The sequence below is a fragment of the Aegilops tauschii genome, chromosome 6 (assembly GCF_002575655.3).
Source record: "Aegilops tauschii subsp. strangulata cultivar AL8/78 chromosome 6, Aet v6.0, whole genome shotgun sequence".
In the NCBI taxonomy this organism is placed as follows: domain Eukaryota; kingdom Viridiplantae; phylum Streptophyta; class Magnoliopsida; order Poales; family Poaceae; genus Aegilops; species Aegilops tauschii.
In genome coordinates, this window is record NC_053040.3 from 460,098,944 (window position 1) to 460,125,156 (window position 26,213).

The 26,213-nt window shown below is 54.0% G+C and overlaps 1 protein-coding gene across 3 annotated transcripts; it reads right to left on the reverse strand.

Annotated features, from left to right (window-relative positions):
- Nucleotides 1-3,833: 3,833 nt before the first annotated feature.
- Nucleotides 3,834-6,878, reverse strand: LOC109734964 (serine/arginine-rich splicing factor RSZ21). 3 transcript variants are annotated; one of them, XR_006665633.2, is made up of 7 exons: nucleotides 6,670-6,876; nucleotides 5,980-6,081; nucleotides 5,237-5,325; nucleotides 4,604-4,868; nucleotides 4,224-4,343; nucleotides 4,002-4,127; nucleotides 3,834-3,888 (listed from the first exon to the last, which is right to left on the reverse strand). XR_006665633.2 is itself a non-coding variant. In XM_020294153.4 (6 exons), the coding sequence occupies exons 2-6, from the start codon at nucleotides 6,066-6,068 to the stop codon at nucleotides 4,106-4,108; spliced, it is 585 nt and encodes a 194-aa protein (XP_020149742.1). In that variant the 5' UTR covers nucleotides 6,069-6,081; nucleotides 6,670-6,878; the 3' UTR covers nucleotides 3,864-4,105. The 3 variants fall into 3 exon arrangements, 1 of the variants encoding a protein (XP_020149742.1); XR_006665632.2 differs by having other exon boundaries at nucleotides 3,864-3,891; XM_020294153.4 differs by having other exon boundaries at nucleotides 3,864-4,127; nucleotides 6,670-6,878.
- Between the last annotated feature and the right edge of the window lie 19,335 nt (nucleotides 6,879-26,213).

Genomic DNA, 26,213 nt, shown 5'->3' on the forward strand with positions numbered 1-26,213 from the left:
ATGTTGTCTGTTAATTGATATATAATAGCACGAGTCTATATTTCAAAAAATAATGGTAGACATTTGTCTCTTTGTACGTGATGTTCTTCTCTTATTCACACGCTTTCTAGTTTTAACTTTAATCGCCTCATAATTTTATAATTTTAGAATTTCGTAACATTAAGTGCTAGAAATAACATAAAAGACATTCTATTCTATAACATGTTTTATTGTCTTCTCTAAATGACTATACATCAAAAAAATACCGCCTTATCAACCATTGTATATGATTTAATGAGCCGGGAAATTATCCGGCTGAAGCGACACATGTTCTTCATGCGCCGCGCAACCTTGTCCCCTTCTTCTGGGTACCCAATATACTTCAATGAAATATAGGTGTATGGAACATAAGTATTTTGATTAATAATATGGGAACTAGGACTAAAAATGAATACGGTTTATTGTATTTGATAACTGTATAGTTGTACATATTTCTTGAATATAATCTGTTGTAACAAAAATTATTGAATATAAGCACAACAACATAATCTCAAGAATTTTCCATTCATAGTTGCATGTTGAGGTGGATCACCAGCAGCTACAAATAAACCTTCCCATGTAAGTGTCTATAAGGACTCTCCCAATAAATTTATTGGGTTTCACAGGTGTGTCGTTGTAGCGGCTCCCCTATAACCCTTCCCTATAGTTAGTCTGACACATGTGCCTTGGTAATATCTCTCTTTCTCTCTCCTGTGCACAAAAGACATCATTGACAGCGGTGAGGCATTGGTGGGCGGTGGTGAGGTGGTGATCAGCGGCGGGGAGGCGAGGCGGCGGGCGGGTGGTGGTGGGGGTTGCGGGCGGCGGGGTGGCGAGGTGGCGGGCGGGTGGGGGTGGGGGTGGCGGGTGGTGGGGGGGTTGCGGGCGGCAGGGAGGCGAGGTTGCGTGCGGGTGGTAGTGGGGGTGGCGGGCGGCGGGGAGGCGAGGTGGCGGGCGGGTGGTGGGGGGTGGCGGGCGGTTCAGGAAGCAACCCGCATGGCGCGCCAGAGGGCAGGGGAGGCGGTGCAACAGGCCCCATGGCAGGGGCGGATGGGGCAGCCCAACGATCGTCAGCAGCGATAGGGGCATCTGACGTCTGCTACTATGGCGTGCCGACCGGTGACAGGTAGTTGGCTCCCGCCTCCGTGACTTGGGATATAGGAAGAGATCAACAATTTGGGAAGATGCCGTGTTTTTTTAGGTGAGATCCTAAAAATATTGGTATAGCAGAACTATTGGAGTGTGTGTTTTTTATTAGGAAAAGAGAAGCCGCTGGAGATACTCTTATTTGGAATCACTAATTATCTCTACTATTAAGGAGGAGTTAGTAGTGACTTTGTTCGTTTGACACGCAGCTATTAACGTGCAAAAATCGTCCCAATTATCTCGCTTGCCCAATAATATAATTATAAATGTTAATTAACTACTCCCTCCGTCCCATAACATAAGAACGCTCGAAGGGAGCAGGTATTAATTCATGAAATGTATCATCGAGCATTCGACAGGAGGAAATATGAAAAATATTATTCTTTGGATGAAAGATAATTTGGTGCGTGAGGTGCGCTCCAAATTTTAAATCATTTGGACAACTGAGTAGCTCTCGGCAAAAAAGACATATTTAGGGTCTGTGAAAAAATCTACTGTTCATATATTGTTTTGACCTAATTTATCTTTTTGACTGAGAGCTACTTATATATCCAAATGATCTAAAATTTGGAGCGCGCCTCACGCACCATTTTTTTTTACTTTTTAAGTATTTTTTGTGAATTTTCTCTTCACCGGGGGTCATCGGGTGTAGATGACCCTGGGCTTAAAAATGGATATTCACTATCTAGCACGTTAATTATGACAAGTATCATCAAGCATTGGACGAAAGGGTCACCATGCTCCGGTTGCAACGCACTAGTACTGCTGGGTAGTGGCTCACTCGGCCAGCAATGGTCGTCTTGCCCGCGTCCTCACTCTCAGACTCAGTCATTTCGTTTTGCAGCGGTGGATTCGAGTCAACGGTCATTTCCCCACCGGTGCTTCGAACGGACGACAGTGCAGACAAAAACGTCGAAAAGGAGCGGAAACTGCGCGGAAGAAACATTTATTTTTCTTTTCTTTTTCCTGGGATTACGACTTGGACCAGATGACGGCAGCCTGCAAGAACGAGGAAGAACTGACGGAGAACACAAGATGTCAGGCTTTCTCAATTACCCTCGCGCGGCTTCTTAATCATCGATCACGCTTATGCCGACACGCCGACGAACAAAAACCTTACAAATCGATGTCAATCAGCTCATTAACAACGGCATCTCGTGAGACCAATGCTAAGCCCAAACCAAAAAGAATGCTATTACGAAGGCAAAACTAGAATGAAACATGTGCCACGGAAGAACATGCCAGAGAGCGAAGGAGATCATGACGCCGTCGCCATGATCTGACCACGGACGCGATTTTCAAGAACAAAAAATAACTACTGTTTGATTATTTCAAATTTGCATTTGCTATCCGTAGGTTGACTGAAAATGCAACTTGCCTCGGTGTATTTTTGCCGAAGAAGAAAGGGGAGGAGCAGAGATCCGACGACGACAAGCAGCAGCAGCGAGACACGGGGTCACCGGTTAGGCTAACCCAAGGACGACACAGCAGCGGGCATCGCCAAGGAGTCCGAGGCTTACGGTTCGAGGTGCAAGGTGGGCTGACCGAAGAATGATGGTTGGAGTGCTTAGAGGGAAGGTCAGGACGTCCACAGCACAGCAAAGGCAGCAGCGAGGCACAAACAGGAGCACCTTGTGCCAAACGAAAAAATTCCCATGGATATGCCCAAACAAAAATATGGCATTCTAAGAGTATTACCGCACACAAAGATTTACCCTCACTGTCTAGCGGCCACTAGCAAACTTAACTGAGGCTGCCACTAGAACAAATCAGACAGTTGCCTGAGATGACAAACAAACAACATTTGATAAATCAGAAGGGGATTTGACAGCATTTTCCAGCACATGAAATCTATCTTTGGACGTCTAATGTAAAAGGGTGTACAAGTACAACTGTGCTGAATGGCCAGTACACAGTAGTTTCATACTAAATGCAATATTAGGTCACAAGTACTTCAATAACAATCAAGGACTTGCCTAATATAGAAAGCAAGAATGCATCACATCTTGGAGATGGCAAGACATTCCCATTCGGAGACTACGCAGTGCAGGCAGCAGGCAGAAGACGGAGACTATGCAGTGCACGCAGCAAGTAGAAGACGGAGACTATGCAGTGTAGTTGTCGAGGATAACAAATGAAGCGCGCAGATGAAGATGAAGTCGAGCCTATGCAGTGCAGTGCAGTGCAGTGCAGGCAGCAGGCAGACTTATTCAGACTGCGAAGAATATGAATGCTGATGAAGCCCGCAAAACTGTTTAAATGGATTGACTCTCGGTGAAGACAAGATGAAGTCCACAAAACTGTTTAAGTGGATGACTCTCGATGAAGCCAGCCTCATCAAATTCCTTGATGCTCTACTACAGAGCGCAGCTCAAGGCCCATTTTTCTCCCTATGAACAAGATGTAGAATTAGTTTCACTCAAGTGCTGCACGGTCAATACCTTGTTGACTCCTGGCTCTATACACAAAACCAATGCTCCGGTTACTTTAACAAGTTGCACTTGTCAGCACATCCAAACTTATCAATTTGAGATAAAGAGATTACTAATTTTGAAGGCAGCTCTTCAACGAAGAACGTCAGACGCATCGCAGGCAGGGACTAATGGAGGATGCGCGAAGCAGTAAGGGCGTGCGAAGAATGAAGAGCGAACAACAAAACCACGAAGACAACAACTGAAGAGCCGTAGTTGGCTGAGTCGTTTAAGCAGAAGTGCAGGACGATGCCTTCTTAACACACAGAAAGAAAGGTAATATGTCTCAGTTGCATACCACATCCACCACATAAGTTTTTTAATGACAGAATCAGAAGCAAAGATAACTATAGATAAAGTTGAAACCTTAACCGAAGTCAAGAAGTTGACGTCAGGTCTCAGTACTCCTAGCAGGCAGAGCTAAAGAGTAACTTCTCTCAGAGAACATGCATCGGACACAGGCTTCAGGTCTAACTCCGGCTGCGGCGAAACCTGGGGGAGCAGTCCAGTATGAGAATAGGACACGGTAATTTTTATGAAGAAATGCAACAAAGCAGACAGGCGATATTTCCACAGAATCTGCATTACCCTTTAGCATCAGGAGAATCATCCCTGGCACGGACCGGTGACTTGCTATAGCTGCGACCACGGGCTGGGGCTGGAGAAGCACTGCGGCGTCTTGGAGAGCGATCACGAGGGCTGTAACTTCTGTTTGCAGAGTAGTTAGTTTCTAAGAGTTCATTCCTTCAATCATAATCCTAGGCATAAATGCCACAAAGTAGAAGGCGCACATAACCAACAATAACAAAAAGTAAAAAAATCAGGCACCCGAGCTTGTCATGGTAGGTAAAAGAACTCTTAAAGAACAAGCAACCATTTTTAACATAAACAGTATACAACGAAATGGACAACAGAGCTAACCTAAACAAAAGACTTAGAATACTGAATGCATTAACAAAATTTGTTACCTTCTGCCATAGCTCGGACTCCTGCGGTACCTAGGACTGCGGCTGCGGCTGCGGCTCCTGCTGCGACGCCTTCCACTGCCCAGACCACCAGAACCAATACGCAGACGACATTCACGAGCAAAATGCCCAGATTCACCACATTCATAGCATTTCATATCAGACCCACCACGATCACGACCGCCGCCGCCACCACCAGCACCACCACCACGACCTCCACGGTCACCACGGTCATTGCGAGACAGCTCAACCCTCCATCCATTCTTGCCTATTAAAAGAGAAACAATACTTTAGATTACGATCTACGGTCATGGATGAGATAACAAAGTGTGCATCTGAAAAAGCAAAGTTCATGATCTAAGAACTCAGAAAGATTGTCTAGTGGCTAGGATGTGTATATAATCTGAAAGGAAAGAGATTATTTTCTAAGTTTAAAAGAAAAGAGATTATTTTCTAAGTTCTAACCATTGAAAGCTTGCTTCCTTAACCAAAAAGATGAGCAAAAAAGACTGCAAGTTCTACATGTTTTTGCTAATCAGACATTTGCCATTAAAATCAGATCCAGGAAACAAAGTAATGATGTAATGTCCTGCCCAAGATTCAAACAAGCCTCCACAAGAGAAATGGTTACATTACCATCTAGATCACGAAGTGCATCCTCAGCATCCCGCTTGTCATCAAAATCGATAAACGCAAAACCAGGTGGCTTACGTGCAACCCAGACACTACATTGAACACGAGTCAGTCCAACATGTCAAGAGATAGAGAAAATCTTAATCTACACTAAGCCATTGAGTATTTACAAAGGAACAACTGATCATCTCATCAGCTGAATGATACCGGTCTCCACCTCAAAAGATATGAAGTTCTGAACCATACCATTTTGAAGGAAAAAAGCGTTCAAGGTTCAGACACACTTAAATAAGCAGCATGTCTCGGTGGTCCAAAAACTCAATTTAAAAGTCCATGATAGGAGTTCTTAAGCATGTTATGTTCTGATGTTCATTGGTGAACGAGCATACCCACAGCACAAGCACCGCTAGAAGTAGAAAGCATTTCACTGGATAGTTGGACATGTTTGAACATACAAGTTACGAAGATGGAATGTATCCTAGTTACATAGAGACGATTCAAACATGAATGAAAATAACTAAATAACAACTTCAATTGTGAACAACATAATTGCTTCAAAGATCTAGCATCCCTTTATAAGCATAATCGCTGGCATACATGATTATCATTTTGCTTCAAAGATCCAACATCACTTTATAAGCACTGGCATGAATGATTATCCTTGCAGTATACAATAAGTGAATTCACGCATCAAAAAAATTCCCTACAAAGAAAATACTGCGAAGGCAAACTGTAATGAAACTGACCTTCGCAAAACTCCAAACACACGAAACTCGTCTTCAAGTTCCCCAGCAGTCACCCGGGCATCCAAGTTGCCAACATACAAGCGGGCCATGGTGAACAAATCCCTGGGTTTAGTAAAGAGAGAAACCAGTTATAATGAGGATTCCTCGTCCCGAGGTATATGCACAACACGGCACGAAAGGCCGACAAGATTATATACACTTTTAGATCACCAACTGCATGTTACACAACGTAAGCATATCTAGCAAATTCCCCGAACTACGCTCTAGTTACCCCAATTCAAATCCAGACAAACAGCAACAATATCCTAGTCCCAGATCTGAAATCTCAAGATCTGGAGAGTCCACTTAACACCAATTCAACTACAGCCTCAACTAAAACTCCCCGAATTTTCGACATCGAGATACTACCTAACCCCGTGCGGAAAACAAACGCAAAAACTGAAGGGGGTGATTCCACGAATATTTCGAAGGATCCCCAAAACAGCCAATCGGGAGGAATTGGACTGAACCCGTAGAAAACCGCCGAGACCAAGAAGCTGTGAAATCAAGCCGACCAATCGCCCATCTAACTCGGAACATCGCGACGAGGCGGCCGTAACAACTGGCCGACGGGTTCCTAGGGTTCCGAAACTGGACGCATGGAGGGTTAAGTACGGTGGAATCAGATGGAATCCGGGAGTCTAGGGTTACCTGCGCCGACGAGAGCCGGGAGCTCCGTGCGTAGGGGAGCACGGGCGAGCTCTGCGTCGCGGCGCGGCGCGGAGCGGCGGCGACGGCGGCGGCGGAAGCGAGGCTTCCGGGTTCGCGTGCGGGAGAGAGAGAGAGGGGCCGGTGGTGGTACACGGGTGCTTCGTTTTATTTATTTTTTGTAGGGGATATGTGTGGACCTGGTGAGATGCGTGCACAGGCGGGCGCACTGGGCTAGTAGGCTTATTGAGTTGGGCTGTACAAGGGAAAGCATCACTACAGAACACTTCAAGGAAAAAATACCCCTCAAAAAAACTTAAAGGAAAAAAAACACTTGCCTCAAAAAAAACTTGAAAGAAAAACACAACATTCTTTAAAAAATCCTTGGCAGCTAAAACTAATATGTCTTTTACTATAAAACAACATCCCTTTGTCTTTGGGGGAACTCTCCCTAAAAATACCACTTTGTCTTTTAGGAGAACTCTGCTGAAATTTCCCTAAAAATATTCTCCAAAAATTCCCTAGAAATATCAGTACACATGTATTTTAAAGTATCAATATTTATCTTATTGGGGTGTTATCGACAACTTCTTTGTAAGCAATAAATATATTTTTATGTGACAAACTTCCAATCTGTTCATCTTCAATCATGGCCGTACAAAGAACAACAGAGGTAATGAAAATTACAAACATGTTCGTGGACCACCTAGCGACGACTACAAGCACTGGAGCGAACCAAAGGCGCGCCGCTGTCATCGCCCCTCCCTCACCGGAGCCCGGCAAACGTTGTTGTAGTAGACAGCCGGGAAGTCGTCGTGCTAAGGCCTCATAGGACCATCACACCAGAGTAGCAACCATCGACGATGAAGGAAGTCGTAGATCAGAAGGGTCAAACTTGTAAACACTCAAACGAAGATGAACGAAGACCGAATCCAAACATATCCACCGAAGACAAGCACCGACCAAATCCCGCGAGATCCGACGAAGACAAAACTCCACACGCCCTCCGACGATGCTAGAGGCACCATCGGGACGGGGATAGAACGTGGGAGACATTATTCATACTAAGTGACATCGCCGCCGCCACACAACCCCAACCAAGACGTTGAATCTAACAAGAACGAGAACGGGGTCCCTCCCTCCGGCGCGCGGGGGGGGGGGGAGATCCTCCGCACCTCCATGGCCTAAAGGCCATCAAGGATGGGGCGGACTGGCGGCGGCGCCGACGGGAGGAGAAGAGCTTTTCTTAAAGCAATAAATATAAGCAAATATGATATTCCAAATTGCTAGTTGTTACGAGCAAAAGATTTAACTACAATTGTCAGGTGAAAAACATGCATGCTTTAGTTTGTATTTCATAAATCAACACAATTGTTTATGAGTTGTTTGAATAACGTTAAATATGACAGAGCGTGGAATATATGGTTGGTGTTATAAGACATAATGTGTACATCAATGTAACGTGTTATGTGGGGCATTCTTAGTGGAAAATGTGGTTGATTTGAATGATGAACCCAAGGTTAACTCTTTTAGTTAATGTATGTAACATGAAAAACAAACACTATAATTTATACCTTTCCCATGTTTGATGGTAATTTTGGTTTATATTCTAACTGTTATGAATAAGGGGAGCAATAAAGACTATTTTAGTATATATGTATGCGCGGCAGCCAAGCTTCGAGATGTCGAAGCAACTACAGGTATGTCAGTTAATACAAGTTGTTCCATTCTGCATTTTTCAGGGCATGAGATAATAAATAATGCGGGTAACTTGGGGATCTCTCTTGGTAGTAATAGGAAGGAAATTGCCAAATCAGTTAATGACTTGTTGGACTTAGAAGCGGATAGAGCCCTGGATTTGATTCGAAATATCATGGCAGTGAAACCTATGAATGACAATGATATTAATAATATAGGTATTACAACACTACAGAGTCTGTGCGAAGATCTTGTTCCCACTACAGGGATAGAAAAGGAGTTAGAGAACGATGAGGCGGATACGGTTTCAGAGGGGTATGTGACCCCTTTGGACCCACAGGTTTCCGCTCATCCGGTGATTAATCATGAGGTGTAGGATAAACCAAAACGATTGTCGGAGTAAATGGCCACGGGTAGCCTAACCGACTCCCCTGGCTCTTCGAAAAATTATCAGGCCAATCGAGCCTTCAAGCATCCAGAGCATGGGGCCGCCTTCCTCTGGCCGGCTATCCCTAAGGCCGACTACCAGAAGGCGACCCGGCCTCAAAAACCTTCCCGAAGAAAGCTACGAGATGGCCGACTCCAGGAAGCCGGCCCCAAGAGGACCGACTCCCAGAAGCCGGCCAAGACTGCACCCACCAGGGCTGCACCCACATAACGGCGATAAGACGGGGCATGGCCGCAGTACAGCCTACTACCCCCGAATCCCGGAACATGCATGGCCACAGGGCGCCGTACGGGTCAGCCATCCCCCGTCCGGCGCGGCACTGTAGCCATGTCGACCTCGATGTCACCCACGACAGGCGCCAGTACGGCCCGCGGGCGGCGGGCCCCTTTAGCCAGAGAGACGCTCGAAGGCGGCGCGACCTCCCCTAGTCGGCCTGGGGCGTAGCCGGCTCCCAATAGCCGGCTACCTCCCTCCCTCGAAACATGTGCATCATTAAGGAGACAAGACGAGGTGAGGGTACAGTGAGAGCCCGCAAGGCGGCGACACTGTAGCCACGCTCACCCCGACAAAGCCCTCGTCATCAGGGGCGAGGCAACAGTAACCAGCCGCCAACAAGGCCCCCAGGCGGTGGGGCCAGCCTGTCGGCCAAGAGGCCGGCAGCCGGCGGGACCCACCAGTCGGCGGGCCCCAATGGCCGGCAGAGAAGCCGGCGAGCACAAACACTGACGGCTGGGACCCGCGCCCAGCCGGATTACCATTGTACCCCTGGGAGGTAGGCCTATATAAATCCCCCGGGACACCCATGCAAAGGGTTGATCTCATAGAGTTTTACACACCACATAGAGAGAAAAGGAGAGCTAGCCTTGCCCTTCTTCTTCTTCTAGCCAAACAGCTCAAGGAGCACTTGTAGCTACTTGTGTTGATCTAGTGATCATGCGGAGACCCGGCAGAGCAGGACTAGGGGTGTTATCTTCACGGAGAGCCCCGAACCTGGGTAAGATCCGCCAGCGTGCATGTCTTTGCCTTATCCCGTTTCCAGGCACCGGCGATGTCTTACTAGCTCCCACAATGATAAGCCACCCGTTGGCATATGTCGCACCTACCACCCGACATTTGGCGCCCACCGTGGGGCCAGGTGCACCGTCGTCCGGAGACCTATTCTGGACAGGAACCCTTTTCCTCCCCCGCGAGCGTAGCCAGCCCGCTACGCCCGATGGCGCTTGCCCTGACGCGCGGCAAGGCGTCGACGACGCCTACGCGACGAGCTGCCTCGCCGACCTTCTTGGCGAGACTCGCATCTCCGACGAGCCCGCGTCCGACACGGGCACAGACTACACCGATAACCGCCTCGTCAGCCTCCTCGACCAGCTTCACGTCTCCAGCGAGCTTGCTGTGGACTTGGAGTCGGTCGGCTCCACCGACCCGATGCTTGTCGACTCCGACACGGCATCGCTTGACGCCTTCCCCACCGACGTGGTAATCATCGGCGACCCTCTCACTCGAGCCGACAGTGGCAGCAGCACTGTCACTGAGGTGCTGGTCATCAGCCACGGCGTCGTCTCGGGCGAGAACGCCCACGACACCCTACAAGCGGCGCTGCACGACTTGTCTGTCCCCATCCCGGCCGACGCCGACGCTGAGACTCTGGAGGCACGCCGCTTCGCCCTCATCGCGGATGGCCAGAAGATAGCATCCATGAGACGCTTCACTGAGACTCACCAGCGCGAAGTCGACCGCGCCGCCTTCGGTACGCCGCCTCCTGGCGGGCCGAGCCGAGCCGGCCTCGTCAAGAGGCGCGGCGCGGCCATCGCCAGCATGCTGGGAGCAGACCGCCCAGTCTACGCCACGCCACTCGAGAACCTGCGTGCCGCTCAGGCGGCCGCAGAAGAGCTGAACGGGTTGGGGGCTGATGAGCTCCCCTACATGATTAGACGCATCCAGCAGCTAATCGACGCGGCCGCAGAACGGCATGAAGCCGGCGCCCGCGCTGAGAGTCCTCCCCCATGCCGAGAACACGCCGCGACATCCCGGACGCTGACTGCAAGCGGCGCCCGCGCAAGGAAAGACAAGGAGCCGGCTGCTAGCCGCAGCCGGACTCGGATCACCATTGAGCGCGACGCAGAAGGCCGCCCCCGAGCGGTGGAATGACAAGGCAATCCGCCTCCCCCCCCCCCCCGCCTCGTGGGGAGAGATATCCCACCCCGCCGCCTGTCACGCATCCGACTCTCGGTGGCCGATTAGGTCACCGCGAAGGAGTCGGCGAGAATGATGCCCGCCATCGGATCGACCGCCTAGCGCGATCCCTGGCGCTAGAAGAAGAAGATGATGTTGGCCCGCCTTGCTTTGGCCCCCGCATCCGCGACGAGCCCTTCCCCAAAGGATTCTCACTCCCCAGAGACACGCCAAAGTACAACGGCTCCGTGAAGCCGGAAGATTGGCTGATCGACTACTCTATCGCAGTCAGCATAGCAAACGGCAACAGGCGCGTTGTCGTGAAGTACGTCCCTCTCACGCTTCAAGGCACGGCACACACCTGGCTGAACAGCCTCAAGCCCTATAGCGTCAACAGCTGGCTAGACTTCACGGAAGTCTTCGTACGCAACTTCACCAGCACATACAAGCAGCCTCCCAAGCCCCGCCAGCTCTCCTTATGCGTCCAAGGGCCCAGCGAATCGACTCGCGACTACCTCACGCGTTGGGCCGAGCTCCGCAACTCCTGCGAGGGGGTGCACGAGGTTCAAGCCATAGAATACTTCACCGCCGGGTGCCGAGAGGGCACCCTCCTCAAGCACCGACTCCTCTGCGACGAGCCGACTACCCTCGACAAGCTGCTGATCATAGCAGACAAGTACGCCACGGCCGACTCCTCGATGAAGACCGAACTCCGAGTGGACGCCTCTGGAAAGGTGCTCGCTCCGGCTCCCAAGATGCCGGCTGGTGACTCCAACCGACGCCCCTACCAGAACGACCACAAGCGCAAGGCCCCCATGCCGCCTTCCACCAGTCGGCAAGTCGCCACCGTCGAAGACGAACAGCCCGAAGAGCGGCCCGCTCCCAAGAAGAAGGGCGGCAGGCCGGCTTGGCAGCCGGCCTTCTCCTACGAGCAAACTCTCGATGCCCCCTGCAAGTTTCACAGCGACGCGAAGCCGTCCAACCACACGACCCGAAAGTGCCACTAGCTCACGCGGATCTCCAAGGGCGAGGGGCTGGTGCCGCCTCCGCCTCCCGGCCGGCCGCCTCCAGCCCCTCAGCAGCCGGCTGTTCGACCAGCAGTCGGAGCCATTCAGGATGAGTTCCCAGATGAGCACGCCGCCTACGTCGTCTTCACGAGCCAGATTGAAGACAAGCGCAGTCGGCGCCGACAGCACCAAGAAGTCAACGCGGTCGCCTCCAGCAACCCCGAGTTCATGCATTGGTCTGAAAGGCCTATCAGCTGGAGCTGGGCCGATCACCCAGAGGTGATGCCGTCTCCTGGCTCCTACGCATTGGTGTTGGACGTCACCCTCGCGACGGAGAGGAGAGCTGCCCGTTTCTCCCGCGTGCTGATTGATGGTGGAAGCAGCATCAACATACTGTACCGCGACACCATGGAGAAGTTGAACCTCAAGGCGAAGCAGCTCATGCCAAGCTGGACTGTGTTCCATGGCATCGTACCCGGCCTGTCATGTTCCCCAGTCGGCAAGATCAAGATGGATGTTCTCTTCGGAGACAAGGATCACTTTCGCCGAGAAGCGATCTGGTTTGAAGTGGTGGATCTAGAAAGCCCTTACCACGCCTTGCTTGGCCGACCAGCCCTGGCCAAGTTCATGGCTGTGCCCCACTACGCCTACCTCAAGATGAAGATGCTGAGTTCGAAGGGGATCGTCACTATAGCCAGAGACTACAAGAAGTCCATCGAGTGTGCTGCAGCCAGCAGCCGACTGGCCGAGCCCCTCGTGGTTGCTAAAGAGAAGAAGATGCTGGACCGAGTCGTGGCCATGGCCGGCAAGCAGTCGGCCCTGTCCCCCAACCCCAAGGAATATGATGCTCGGGGCTCCTTCCAGCCGGCCAAGGAGACAAAGAAGATACCTCTGGACCCGGAGAACCCGGAGAGGTTTGCTGTCATTGGTGCAAACCTGGACAGTAAATAGGAAGGCGAGCTCGTCGACTTCCTCCGTGAGAATCGGGACATCTTTGCATGGTCCCCAAAGGACATGCCGGGTGTTCCGAAGGATTTCGCCGAGCACAAGCTACCCGTCCGAGCGGACGCGAAACCAGTCAAGCAGCCTCTCCGCCGACTGTCGGAGGAAAAAGAAGGATCATAGGAGAAGAGATAGCCCGGCTCTTGGCCGCCGGCTTCATTATGGAGGTGTTTTATCCAGAGTGGCTTGCCAACCCGGTCTTGGTGTTGAAGAAGAACAACAAATGGCGTATGTGTATAGATTACACCAGCCTCAACAAAGCCTGCCCCAAAGATCCGTTTGCCCTACCACGGATCGATCAAGTGATAGACTCCACAGCCGGATGTGAGCTTTTGAGTTTCTTGGATGCTTACTCAGGATACCACCAGATCAAGTTGGACCCAGCCGACCGCCTGAAGACCGCCTTCATCACACCATTCGGAGCTTTCTGCTACCTGACTATGACATTCGGCTTGAGAAATGCCGGTGCCACTTTTCAGCGTTGCATGCAGAAATGCCTCCTCAAGCAACTCGGCAGAAATGCCCACGTCTATGTAGACGATATTGTGGTGAAGACGGAGAAGCACGACACCCTGCTGGAAGACCTCAGAGAAACATTTGCCAACTTGTGCCGATTCCAGATCAAGCTCAACCCCGAGAAATGCGTGTTCGGAGTACCAGCCGGCCAGCTTCTAGGCTTTTTGGTCTCCGAACGCGGCATTGAGTGCAACCCAGTGAAGATCAAGGCCATAGAGAGAATGGAGATTCCTACCAAGTTGCGAGACGTTCAGAAGTTTACCGGGTGCCTGGCCTCCCTAAACCGCTTTATCAGCCGGCTAGGGGAGAAGGCTCTCCCCCTGTACCGACTCGTGAAGAAGTCCACCCACTTCGAGTGGAACGACCAAGCAGACCAAGTTTTCCACGAGTTGAAGAAGATGCTGACCACACCACCTGTCCTGGCAGCAGACTGAGAAGGAGCCCATGCTCCTCTACATTGCTGCGACTAGCCGAGTGGTCAGTACAGTCATCGTGGTCTAGCGCCCAGAAGAAGGCCGAGCTCAGTTAGTCCAGAGGCCGGTATATTATTTAAGCGAAGTACTGTCCACCTCGAAGCAAAACTACCCGCATTACCAGAAGATGTGCTATGGAGTGTACTTCACCGCCAAGAAGCTAAAGCCCTACTTTCAATAGCATCCCATCACGGTCGTATGCACTGCCCCGCTTGCCGAGATCATAGGCAGCCGGGATGCATCCGGTCGGGTGGCTAAGTGGGCCATTGCGCTGACTCCTCACACGATCTTCTACCAGCCCCGCACCGCCATCAAGTCCCAAGCATTGGCCGACTTCCTTGTCGACTGGGCCGAGACCCAGTACCTACCGCCGGCTCCCGACCCCACTCATTGGCGGATGCACTTCGATGGATCCAAGATGCGCACCGGCTTGGGAGCCGGCATCGTCCTCACCTCTCCCAAGGGCGACAAGCTCAGATACACATTGCAAATCCATTTTGCCGCCTCCAACAATGTGGCTGAGTACAGGCGCTCATACACGGGCTCCGGCTAGCCAAAGAGCTCAGCATACGCCGGATCCTGTGTTATGGCGACTTGGATTTGGTGGTCCAGCAGTCATCTGGCGACTGGGACGCCAAGGACGCAAACATGGCGAGCTATCGATTCCTCGTCCAGCAAATCAGCGGATACTTTGAAGGGTGCGAGTTCCTCCACGTGCCACGGGCCGACAACGAGCAAGCAGATGCCCTGGCACGGATCGGCTCCACCCGACAAGCTATACCAACCGGTGTCTCTCTCCAGCGCCTCCTCAAACCGTCTATCAAGCCGTCTCCAGAATCGGACTCTATCTTCGTACCGCCTGCCCCTGATGCAGTCGGATCCGACTGGGGGAACCCAGCAGGCGGCTCGGGGACTTCGACTAGCGGCCCGGGGACTACAGCAGTCGGCCCAGGGACTGCAGCAATCGGCCCGGGGACTGCAACGACACAACAGGCGGTGGCCGACTCCAACTCTCCACCACCCAACCCACCCACCCAGGTCACAGTAGCCGTACTGACAACAGAAGAAGTCACAGCTCCATCATGGGCCCAGCCCATCCTCAACTTCCTAGTAAACAAAGAGCTGCCGGCTGATGAGATCTCGGCAAGACTAGTTCAACGTCGAGCCGGAGCATACGCAATAATAAACAGAGAACTTGTTAAGCGTAGCGTCACTGGAGTCTTCCAGCGCTGCGTCGAGCCAGAGAAGGGCATAGCAATCCTCAAGGATATCCACCAAGGCGAATGCGGACACCACGCGGCCTCAAGATCACTTGTCGCCAAAGCTTTCCGCCATGGTTTCTTCTGGCCGACTGCTTTGGAAGACGCCAAGGAATTAGTCAAATGCTGCAAAGGATGCCAAGTCTTCAGCTCCAAGCAACACCTGCCGGCTTCTGCACTCAAGACCATCCCCCTCACCTGGCCCTTTGTCGTTTGGGGGCTGGACATGGCGGGCCCATTCAAGATAGCCCGCGGTGGCATGACACATCTGCTTGTCGCCGTGGACAAATTCACCAAGTGGATTGAAGCAAAGCCAATCAAGAAGCTGAACGGGCCGACTGCCGTGACATTCATCGCAGACATCACTACTCGGTATGGTGTACCACACAGCATCATCACCGACAATGGCACGAATTTTGCCAAGGGAGCACTGGCACATTTCTGCGCGACATAGGGCATCCGACTGGACTTAGCGTCCGTTGCCCACCCGCAGTCAAACGGCCAGGTCGAGCGAGCAAACGGCCTCATCCTCTCCGGCATCAAGCCCCGACTGGTCGTACCACTGGAGCGTTCGGCCGGCTGCTGGCTCGATGAGCTTCCGGCTGTCCTCTGGAGTCTATGTACTACCCCGAACAAGTCAACCGGCTTCACTCCTTTCTTCCTTGTATATGGTGCCGAGGCTGTCATCCCAACTGACATCGAGTTCGACTCGCCTCGGGTCACCATGTACACGGAGGCGGAGGCCAAGGAAGCTCGAGAAGACGGCGTCGACCTGCTGGAAGAAGGCCGGCTGTTAGCACTCAGCCGGTCCGCCATCTACCAGTAGGGTTTGCGCCGTTACCACAACCGGAAGGTCAAGCCAAGATCCTTCCAAGAAGACGATCTTGTGCTCCGGCTGATCCAGCGAACAGCCGGCCAACACAAGCTCTCGGCCCCTTGGGAAGGCCCTTTCGTCATCAGCAAGGCCCTAGGCAACGACTCCTACTACCTGATCGACGCACAGAAGCCGAGAGCACGCAAGAGGGATGATTCCGATAAGGAGTCAGAATGACCATGGAACGCCAATCTCCTGAGAAGATTTTACAGTTAAAAGCAGTATGCATCATGCTACCTTTTTGTATTAAGTACAAGACAACGGGCCCCCCGAGGCGCACTCGGGGACTGCCCTCCTTTATCTATGAATGACGAGTGTCATACCCATGAATGTACTATTGCATTTGATTCTCTATCTGGCACCGGGTTCGACTAGTCGGCCCGGGGACTGGCCGCCTTGAGTTATATTAAAAGTTCTACCTGAAGTCAGACAAGTAGTGTGCCAGCACCCGAGCCCTCTCTTGTCGTAAGTCACAGCTCGAAGAACCGACTGTCCGACTGGCAAGAGCCAAAGGCAGGAAAGGATGCCCACACGAAAAACGGCTAAGGACTAACGAACTTATATAACACAAGCCGGCCTCCCACCACGCCTACCGGCTGTCAGAACAGCCGGCTAGCCGGTTTCCCAGTCACTTCGCTACAATCCAAGAAAGCTAGAGTACTTGCCCTCCCAACTGGCCAAGCACTTCTCCAGCCACAGACTGCAGAGCAGCTGTCTGGCTAGGAAGGCGGCAACCAAGGGAGGGCGGCAAAGGAATCAGCCAAAGGATGAAAAGCAAAGAACAATGGAAAGCCAAACACATGCATGATTATATTTACACATAAGGCCTTCAACAGGCCGGCAGTCAATATAGTTTGAATACACCCCCAGTGGGTGGAACTACGCAAGCTTAACGAAATATTGTTCAAAGAGTAATAAAACAGGAAAGTAAAGGCGGCAGATTAGACTAAGGGCGCAGCAGGGAGCCGGGCTGGTCGGTGGAGACGGCTGCGCCGGCTGGAGGAGTGGCGGGCTGGCGAGTCTCGGCTTGATCATCACCGACTGCAGGCGGTGCGCTCGCACGCGCCTTCTTGCTGGAGGCACGGTCAAGCTGAGGCTGGCCGGCTGCTCCACCATCTGGCACGGCGTCTTCACCCTCCTCCTCCTCCTCCTCGCCCTCGTCGCTGGAGTCGATCTCCTCCGTCGAGTCCTCGCCATCTGCTGGGTTCAGCCTGAACCACTCCTCCGGCTGGGCAACGTCGTTATCATCCACCTCAGGAGCAAAGGCGCTGGTGTCGGTGTAGTCAGCGATCGCCAAGGCACACTGGATGATAGCCGGCCACGCCGGCTCCAGCTCCGTGTCGGCCTCCTGCCGCCAGGTGGCCAGCTGGTCCAAGCTCAGCTCAGGATACCAGGCTTTGACGAACTCCAGCGCCCGCCTGGCGCCTGACCGAGCTGCAGAAGCCTTCCAGGCCTCGAAGCGGCCGGCCGCTACCTCCAGCCAGTTGGCAGTCCGACTGGGGGTGCGGGGAATCACCTCGCCGGGCCAGAGAGCGGCCAGCACCTGCGCCCCAACACGCTGAAGCCGGCGGAGCATGCGGTGAGCCGGCTGGAGGCGGGCTTGTATCGCCTGGAGCTGTTCCTCAAGCGACCGGCGAGCGTTCGGCGCGATCTCAGCGCCAGCCTGCCTTTGCGCCTCGCGGTGGGCCTCGATGACCTGGTTGGCGGCAGTAGAGTAGCCAGGGAAGTACTCTGCACAAGAAAGAAAGAGAAAGAAGAGAAAAATACCAAGTTAGAGAGTGAACCAAACGGCAAGCGGCAAGCAAGGAACGAAGAAGAGGGCGGCCTACCGTCAACCAAGTCTTTGATCTGGCCGTAGCCGTTGATCAACGACTGCCTCGCCTCGGCCCAGCTCGCCGCCTCGGTCTCATATTTGGCTTGGAGGGCGGCTTCGCTATCCTGCACCGCCTTCAGGGCCGCCTTGTGGCTCTCCTCCTGGTCGGCCAGCTTCTTGACCAGGCGGTCATGCTCCTGAGCCAAGGCGTCGAACTCGGCTTCCTTAGCGCGAAGGGCGGCCTGGGTCCCACCCAGCTGCTCCCTCAGTTTGGCGTTGGCCGCTGCAGATATGGCAGAGAAGAAAAGAGCAATAAGAAAGAAGTCGTCAAGAAAGATCCGACCCGACTGCTCAGCAGTCGGCCCGAATCTCGGGGACTACACCCAGTGGGTGCGCTGACGCGCCCCCACGTGAGATAAAAGATGAAGCACTTACCCCGGCTCTCAGCTAGATCAGCAGTCTTCTGGGTCAGCTCCCGAGCCTGGGAGTTGAAGGCAGCCGCACGGAGGTTGTGGTAGTCCTGCAAGTCGGACAGAGAAGCGAATGAGAACAAGATAGCAAACAAAGCCTACTAAGAAGTTCCAAGCCGCCTGCTCAGCAGCCGACTCGGAACTCGGGGACTACACCCAGTGGGTGCCCTGACGCGCCCCCACAGAAGAAACCAAGATCAAGAAGCAAAAAACGGGAAGACTTACCCGAATGGCCGCCCATGTCGCGAGGAACTCGTCATTATACTGCCTCAGCACTACAGCCTAGGACTGAAGCCGGTTCCGGACTTCTTGCGCCGCCACATTCACCACGGCCGTCCCACCACCCGGCGTCCACCCCGAGCTGGCGCTGGCCGTCTCCACGTCCTGGGCCGACGAGCTGGAGCCCGCGGCCTTCTGCGGGTCCGGAGCCGAAGTTGCCTTCCCCGCGCGCTGGCGCGATGGTGACTGGACCATGTAATGCCCCAAGACCGACGCTCCAGAAGTCTTCCAGCTGCCTTGTTGTCGCCGTGTGTTTTATTTTTATTTGTTGCATTCATCATTGCATCATCCGCATTGCATCCGCATGTTTTCTTAAAACTCTTAGTTCGTTCGTAGTTGCCGCGTCTCTCTGTTGTCCGTTCCGAGGCCAACCGGGTTTTTTGAGTCCCTCTTGTCTGGCCGCTTAATCTCTTTGCTCAGTGCTCAAACCCCTCGCTTGCTTGTCCGAATCTTCTCCGAACTCGACCCGGGCAGTCATGACCGTTGGGTCCGGATCATCCCCTAACATCTGTAAAACATCTCCGTTTTCTTATTTGGACTCCCTATCTATTTTTTTCTCGACCGCCCGATTACGATCGGACGGACCGAGTTAATCCCTACCCTAATCCCCTACCTATTTAAATAGACCAACCCTAAATTCTAGGGGATTTGTCCCTGCCGCCGCCGCCGCACTCATCTCCCACCTCGGGATCCCCTCGCCCAATCTCCTTGGATCCCCTCGCCCAGCCAACCACCGAGCGCCAGCCTCCTCGGATCTGAGGCCTCCCCAAGCCGCTGCCTTGCCTCCACTCGGTCAGCACGCGCCACCGGAGCCTCGAGCTGCTGCAGCTCCAAGCGCCTCGCCTCTGCACCCGCCCCGATGGCCTCCTCTACCCCGGTCTCTTCTCCCATGGATCCCTCCTCCTCCTCTGCGTCGAGACGCCCGAGTTCCTTGCCTGCTGTCCGCCGGAACGAGCAGGAGCTCGTCCATGGTGCCTCCTTCTGCTTCCCCTGCCGCAGGGCTACATCGCCCCTGCTCGTCTTCATCTCGCGCACTGCGTCGCCTCTCCTCCTCCGCAACCCCAAGCACCCCTCGCGAGCCCCTGCTTCCTCGCGCTCCATCGTTGCCCCGCTCGTGCAAGCCTCCTCTGTTCGCCGCTATGGACGCCGCCATCCGAGCTCCTCAAGCCGACGCCGTCCAGGGTCCCGACGACCTCGCCGTCCTGGCCTCCTCCGCCGTGCCGGCGAGCGCGACGCCGGAGCCCCGCAGGTCGCCGTGTCTCCTCCTCCCGTCCTTCTCCTGCTTGCCTCCCCTCTGTCTCTCATCCCTCTCGTTTTCTCTCTGACTAGGAGCACCAACTGCCGCCACCATCGCCGGAGATGGGCTCCCGACGCCCAGGTCCGCTCGGATCCGGCTGCATCCGCGCCATCCCGGTCGCCAAGTCCCGCGCCGCTGTCGTCTTCACAAACTGCACCGAGCGCAGTCGAGCCCTGCTTCCCCTGCGCGCGCTCCCTCCTGTGCGTTCAGATCGAGCAGAGCAGCTCGCCCGACCCCTCGCCCGTTGACCGATCCGGCTGGGTCACAGCCACCCCAGGCCCAGCGCCCCCTTCCGGCCTCACCTCACCACCGACTGGGCCGAGCCCATGGGTGAGAAGCCCTCCAGCCCTCTCCTGTGCACTTTTGGCCCAGCCTGCATATTCGGCCCGCATGTGTTTTTTTTTCTTGCCTCTGCGAATTTAGTATTTATCCAGGAATTACAGATTTTGCACAAAAGTACCTAGTCTTCATGCATATAATAACTCATTAACCGTGCATCGGATTAAAATGTTTTAAACATGTAAAGTGCTTGGAATTTCACCTAGTTTCATAATATGCCACTCTCATCCATGTTTAAAATGTTTAGATTGCTGTTTGATTAAATTTGCTAAATGCCATGTTAAAATGATTTATTTCATAACTAAATAACCGTAGCTCGAATTTAAATAAACTTTATATGTAAATGGGGTAGAAAAATGCATAGATTAACATGGTGCACTTTATTTTCCTGTTTAACAACAATAAAATATGGTTTTAGGCAGATCAGTACCAAATCTAAAATATGCATGTGGGGATTTTCCGGAATTGTTGTTTGTTATTTCCGGCCTCATTTAACTTGCTTAAATAGTTAGTTTATTTATGCTTCACCCTCTTGCCATGTTTAACAACATTTAATATTGTTGGGTACATAAACAAGAGCGATACTAAATAACTTGAATGTGGTGTTTCGTCAATATGCAACTCGTTGCATATTGAGCTCCACTTAATTTGTAGTATTGTTTGTTGCATTTTGCCATGCCATGCTCATTAAATCGGATATGCATCATACTTGATTGTGCATCATGCCATGTTTATGTGATGATTGTTTACTATGTTGTTTGTTTCTTTCCGGGTTGCTTCTCTCGTTAGCTTCGGTTTCGTTCCGGAGTTGTGAGGATTCGTTCGACTACGTCCGTTTGTCTTCTTCATGGACTCGTTCTTCTTCCTAGCGGGATTTCAGGCAAGATGACCATACCCTCGAAATCACTTCTATCTTTGCTTGCTAGTTGTTCGCTCTATTGCTATGCCGCGCTACCTACCACTTGCTATATCATGCCTCCCATATTGCCATGTCAAGCCTCTAACCCACCTTTCCCAGCAAACCGTTGTTTGGCTATGTTACCGCTTTTGCTCAGCCCCTCTTATAGCGTTGCTAGTTGCAGGTGAAGTTGAAGTTTGTTCCTTGTTGGAGCATGAATATGTTGGGATATCACAATATCTCTTATCTTAATTAATGCATCTATATACTTGGTAAAGGGTGGAAGGCTCGGCCTTATGCCTGGTGTTTTGTTCCACTCTTGACGCCCTAGTTTCCATCATACTGGTGTTATATTCCTTGATTTTTGCGTTTCTTACGCGGTTGGGTGATTTATGGGACCCCCTTGATAGTTCGCTTTGAATAAAACTCCTCCAGCAAGGCTCAACCTTGGTTTTACCATTTGCCTACCTAAGCCTTTTTCCCTTGGGTTCTGCAGACTCAAGGGTCATCTTTATTTACCCCCCGGGCCAGTGCTCCTTCGAGTGCTGGTCCAAACCGAGCGATGTCCGGCGCCCCCTGGGCAACCAGGGTCTATGCCAACCCGACGTCTTGCTCATCCGGTGTGCCCTGAGAACGAGATATGTGCAGCTCCTATCGGGATTTGTCGGCACAGCGGGTGGTCTTGCTGGTCTTGTTTTACCATTGTCGAAATGTCTTGTAAACCGGGATTCCGAGACTGATCGGGTCTTCCTGGGAGAAGGAATATCCTTCGTTGACCGTGAGAGCTTATAATGGGCTAAGTTGGGACACCCCTGCAGGGTATAAACTTTCGAGAGCCGTGCTCGCGGTTATGTGGCAGATGGGAATTTGTTAATGTCCGGTTGTAGAGAACTTGACACTCGACTTAATTAAAACGCATCAATCGCGTGTGTAGCCGTGATGGTCTCTTTTCGGCGGAGTCCGGGGAGTGAACACGGCTTTCGGGTTATGTTTGACGTAAGTAGGAGTTCAGGATCACTTCTTGATCATTGCTAGTTGACGACCGTTCCGTTGCTCCTCTTCTCGCTCTTATTTGCGTATGTTAGCCACCATATATGCTTAGTGCTTGCTGCAGCTCCACCTCACTACCCCTTTCCTACCCTTAAGCTTAAATAGTCTTGATCTCGCGGGTGTGAGATTGCTGAGTCCTCGTGACTCACAGTTACTTCCAAAACAGTTGCAGGTACCGATGATACCAGTGCAGGTGACGCAACTGAGCTCAAGTGGGAGTTCGACGAGGAACTTGGTCGTTACTATGTTTCGTTTCCTGATGATCAGTAGTGGAGCCCAGTTGGGACGATCAGGGATCTAGCATTTGGGGTTGTCTTCTTTTATTTCGGTTCCGTACTCGGACCTTGATTGTACTCTGAATGATGTATGATTTATTTATGTATTGTGTGAAGTGGCGATTGTAAGCCAACTCTTTATCTCATTCTTGTTCATTACATGGGATTGTGTGAAGATGACCCTTCTTGCGACAAAACCACAATGCGGTTATGCCTCTAAGTCGTGCCTCGACACGTGGGAGATATAGCCGCATCGTGGGCGTTACAGACCACCAGGTCCGTCCTCATAGCCGGCTCGCCCCCAGCTGATTGCGCAGGCGGCGCGTTAGGCCGGCTGCCTTGGGCCACCCCAGTCGGCGAGGGAGGTGCCGCCTCCCTCTCCTGGACGACGACGTCGTCCTCCTCTCCAACCCCGGCAGGTCGCCGTCGGCTTCCTCCGGCAGGGGCTCCGGGATCTCGGGCGCCGCGACACGCAGGGGGTGACAAGCAAGGCCCCCTCCGCTGTCGCTGCGGCTGCGGCCTCCGCCTGGGCCTTGGCCGCCGCGTCGGCACGTGCCTTCGTCGACTCCTCCGCCTCCTCCTGCGCCGCCTTGGCGGCAGCCGCCCTCAGCTCTTCCGCCTCCCGCTCCTCCCGCGCCTCCCGCGCATTTCGCTTCATCGCCGCTTGAAGCTCGGCGCGGGGGTCCACACGGCGGGTGCTCCCAGATCCTCCCGGCGATCCAACCACGGAGGCGGCAGCAACCCGCTCAAGAGAAAGCGGAGCCCTGATTTTTGAGACAAGACAAGGATTCAGAAATCGACAAGAAAAGAAGAAAGAGTATGCAAGAGAATCTACACTTACGCCGAAACCGTTTGCGGCTGCTTCACCACCTTGCGGAAGTGGGCCGCCTTCGCGGCCGCCTCATCCCGTCTGGTCACCGCCGCCCCGCCCTTGGGCTTCTTCGGCCGACTACCGAACAAGCCCGACGCGGCCCGGCGCTTCTGCGCGCCGCCCCGAGCAGGTGGCGCGGCAGAGGAACCCGCGCCATGGTCGGACGCCGGCTGGCGGCGTGGGACGATTTCCGCCTTGTCGTCATCCGGCCAGTCGTCGAAGCTGGCTCCAAGCCCGGAGCCGCCCGCGTCGCCGCCTGCTTTGCCGCCTCCCGCCTCGGTGTTGTCATCCATGGCGGCCGCCCCCAAGTCGGGGTCCTCCAAGTCATGCTCCGCCCGGTCGGGGAGAAATCGGCAATCCGCCCCCGCTATCCCGGCCGCGAGTCGAAGGAGAGGGCTCTGCCAAGACGTGCCGACTGGTCAGAGTCGGCCAAGAAAAACTTGGTGACAAAACTAAAAGAAGAAAGGATAAAGAAAGCATACCATAGGTGGGGGATGAGCACGGGAGTACGGCTCCTTGCCAAACCACGACTCTGCGGAGAGCTTGCAGTCCGCGAGATAATTCACCATATGAGCCACCTCGTCATGAAGCATCTCTTTGGTGCACATCCGACTCGGATCGAGTTGGCCGCTCATCTGACAGATCAGATGAGGGTGGCCTTGAAGCGGGAGCACCCGGCGCACGACGAAGGCGGCCAGCAGGTCGGACCCAGTCAGGCCCTCCGACTGGATCATTACCCGGAGTCGGGCGACGGCGGCGGCTCCAGCCGGCGACAGCGTCACGGCCCGATAGGACCACTGGGGCCGCCTCCCAGCCGGCGGGCCGGCTATGTAAGCCGGCAAGTTGACGTAGTCGCCTTGCGGGGCGATGTTCTTCACGTAGAAGTACGAATTCTGCCAGCGCTTCACCGACTGGATCAGCGTGATGACGGGGAAGGGGTTGTCGGCTGCCGGCCTCCGCATCGCGACGAAGGCGCCGCTCTGAGCCGGCACGCCCTGCATGCGGGTGCCGAGCTTGGTTTGGAAGAATTCCTCCCAGAGCTCGAGGGTGGGAAGAACGCCAAGAAAGCCCTCGCACAGAGTGACGAAGGCGGACAGCAGCACCACCGTGTTTGGAGTGAGGTGGTGCGACTGGAGCTGATAAAACTCGAGGAAGAAGCGGAAGAAGGCGCTCGCGGGCAGACCGAGGCCGCGCAGGAAGTGCGAGCAAAATATTACCCGCTCGCCTTCCTCCAGCGCCGGCGTGATCTCCTTCTCCGGCGCGAGACGGACCCGCACCTGGTCCTTGCCGGGCAACCGCCGCGTCTTGCGGAGGAAGTCGATGTGGTCCGTATGGACGTTGGAGCCGTCCCAGTCCCCGTCGCACTGCATGATGGCGAGAAGCTGGCGAGAAAGGGTGCGGCGGCGGAGAAAGCACGACCCCGTGGCGGCGAAGCTGCGGGGTGGTGCGAAGATTGGTGGGACGGCGCGGCGGCAAGATGCTGCTGCGACGGAAAGGAGGAGGAAGAAGATGGCGGAGAGAGGACGAGCGTGCGAGCGTCTACCGCTTCCCCTCCTCCCCCTACTTATAGCCTCGTGCGGTGAAGCCGAGGAGGCGAGGCGTGGGGGGGAACGTGGGATTAACTGCGCCCACTCCCCCACGTCCCGCGATTATTGCGCCCTAACGACGTGCAAAAACTGCCGCCGAAAGGCGTGCGGCCCGCTTTGGGCCACAGAGAATCCGCGCCTGGGCCTAGGCGTAGGAGTGGTGGCACCCCGGCCTGCGGCGACGTCCTGTCGCGCGCGTGGGTTGGCAGGCTTTCTTCAGCCGGAGGATGCCACGTGGTTCGCGGGCGGCGAGCGGCCGGCCCGCGGCCCGGCGCGCGCACCAACCGACTCCCGCCTTCAGACTTCAGAAGTTCCGCCAAGACGGCGCACCCAACCGAAGCCGGCTCCTAGCAGCTGGCTCGTCAAGATAAGAAGCTGACCGAGCTTCTCGACCTCCTCTCAGCCTCGAAGCCCAACCAGCTTCGGGGACTACTGTCGGAGTAAATGGCCACGGGTAGCCTAACTGACTCCCCCTGGCTCTTCGAAAAATTATCAGGCCAATCGAGCCTTCAAGCATCCAGAGCATGGGGCCGCCTTCCTCTGGCCGGCTATCCCCAAGGCCGACTACCAGAAGGCGACCCGGCCTCAAAAACCTTCCCGAAGAAAGCTACGAGATGGCTGAATCCAGGAAGCCGGCCCCAAGAGGACTGACTCCCAGAAGCCGGCCATGAAGAAGACCGACTCCCAGAAGCTGGCCAAGACTGCACCCACCAGGGCTGCACCCACATAACGGCGATAAGACGGGGCGTGGCCGCAGTACAGCCTACTACCCCCGAATCCCGGAACATGCATGGCCACAGGGCGCCGTACGGGTCAGCCATCCCCCGTCCGGCGCGGCACTGTAGCCATGTCGACCTCGACAGGCGCCAGTACGGCCCGCGGGCGGCGGACCCCTTTAGCCAGACAGACGCTCGAAGGCGGCCCGGCCTCCCCTAGTCGGCCTGGGGCGTAGCCGACTCCCAATAGCCGGCTACCTCCCTTCCTCGAAACATGTGCATCATTAAGGAGACAAGACAAGGTGAGGCTACAGTGAGAGCCCGCAATGCGGCGGCACTGTAGCCACGCTCACCCCGACAAAGCCCTCGTCATCAGGGGCGAGGCAACAGTAACCAGCCGCCGACAAGGTCCCCAGGCGGTGGGGCCGGCCTGTCGGCCAAGAGGCCGACAGCCGGCGGGACCCACCAGTCGGCGGGCCCCAATGGCCGGCGGAGAAGCCGGCG

Bases quoted from the DNA above. Each gene is read 5' to 3' on its own strand.
- LOC109734964 (XM_020294153.4), bottom strand. From the start codon at position 6,068: ATGGCCCGCTTGTATGTTGGCAACTTGGATGCCCGGGTGACTGCTGGG. The intron at 5,326-5,979 runs GTCAGTTTCATT...TGTTCAATGTAG, and splicing joins GTGTTTGGAGTTTTGCGAAG to TGTCTGGGTTGCACGTAAGC. The intron at 4,869-5,236 runs GTAATGTAACCA...CTCTTTTAATAG, and splicing joins TGCACTTCGTGATCTAGATG to GCAAGAATGGATGGAGGGTT.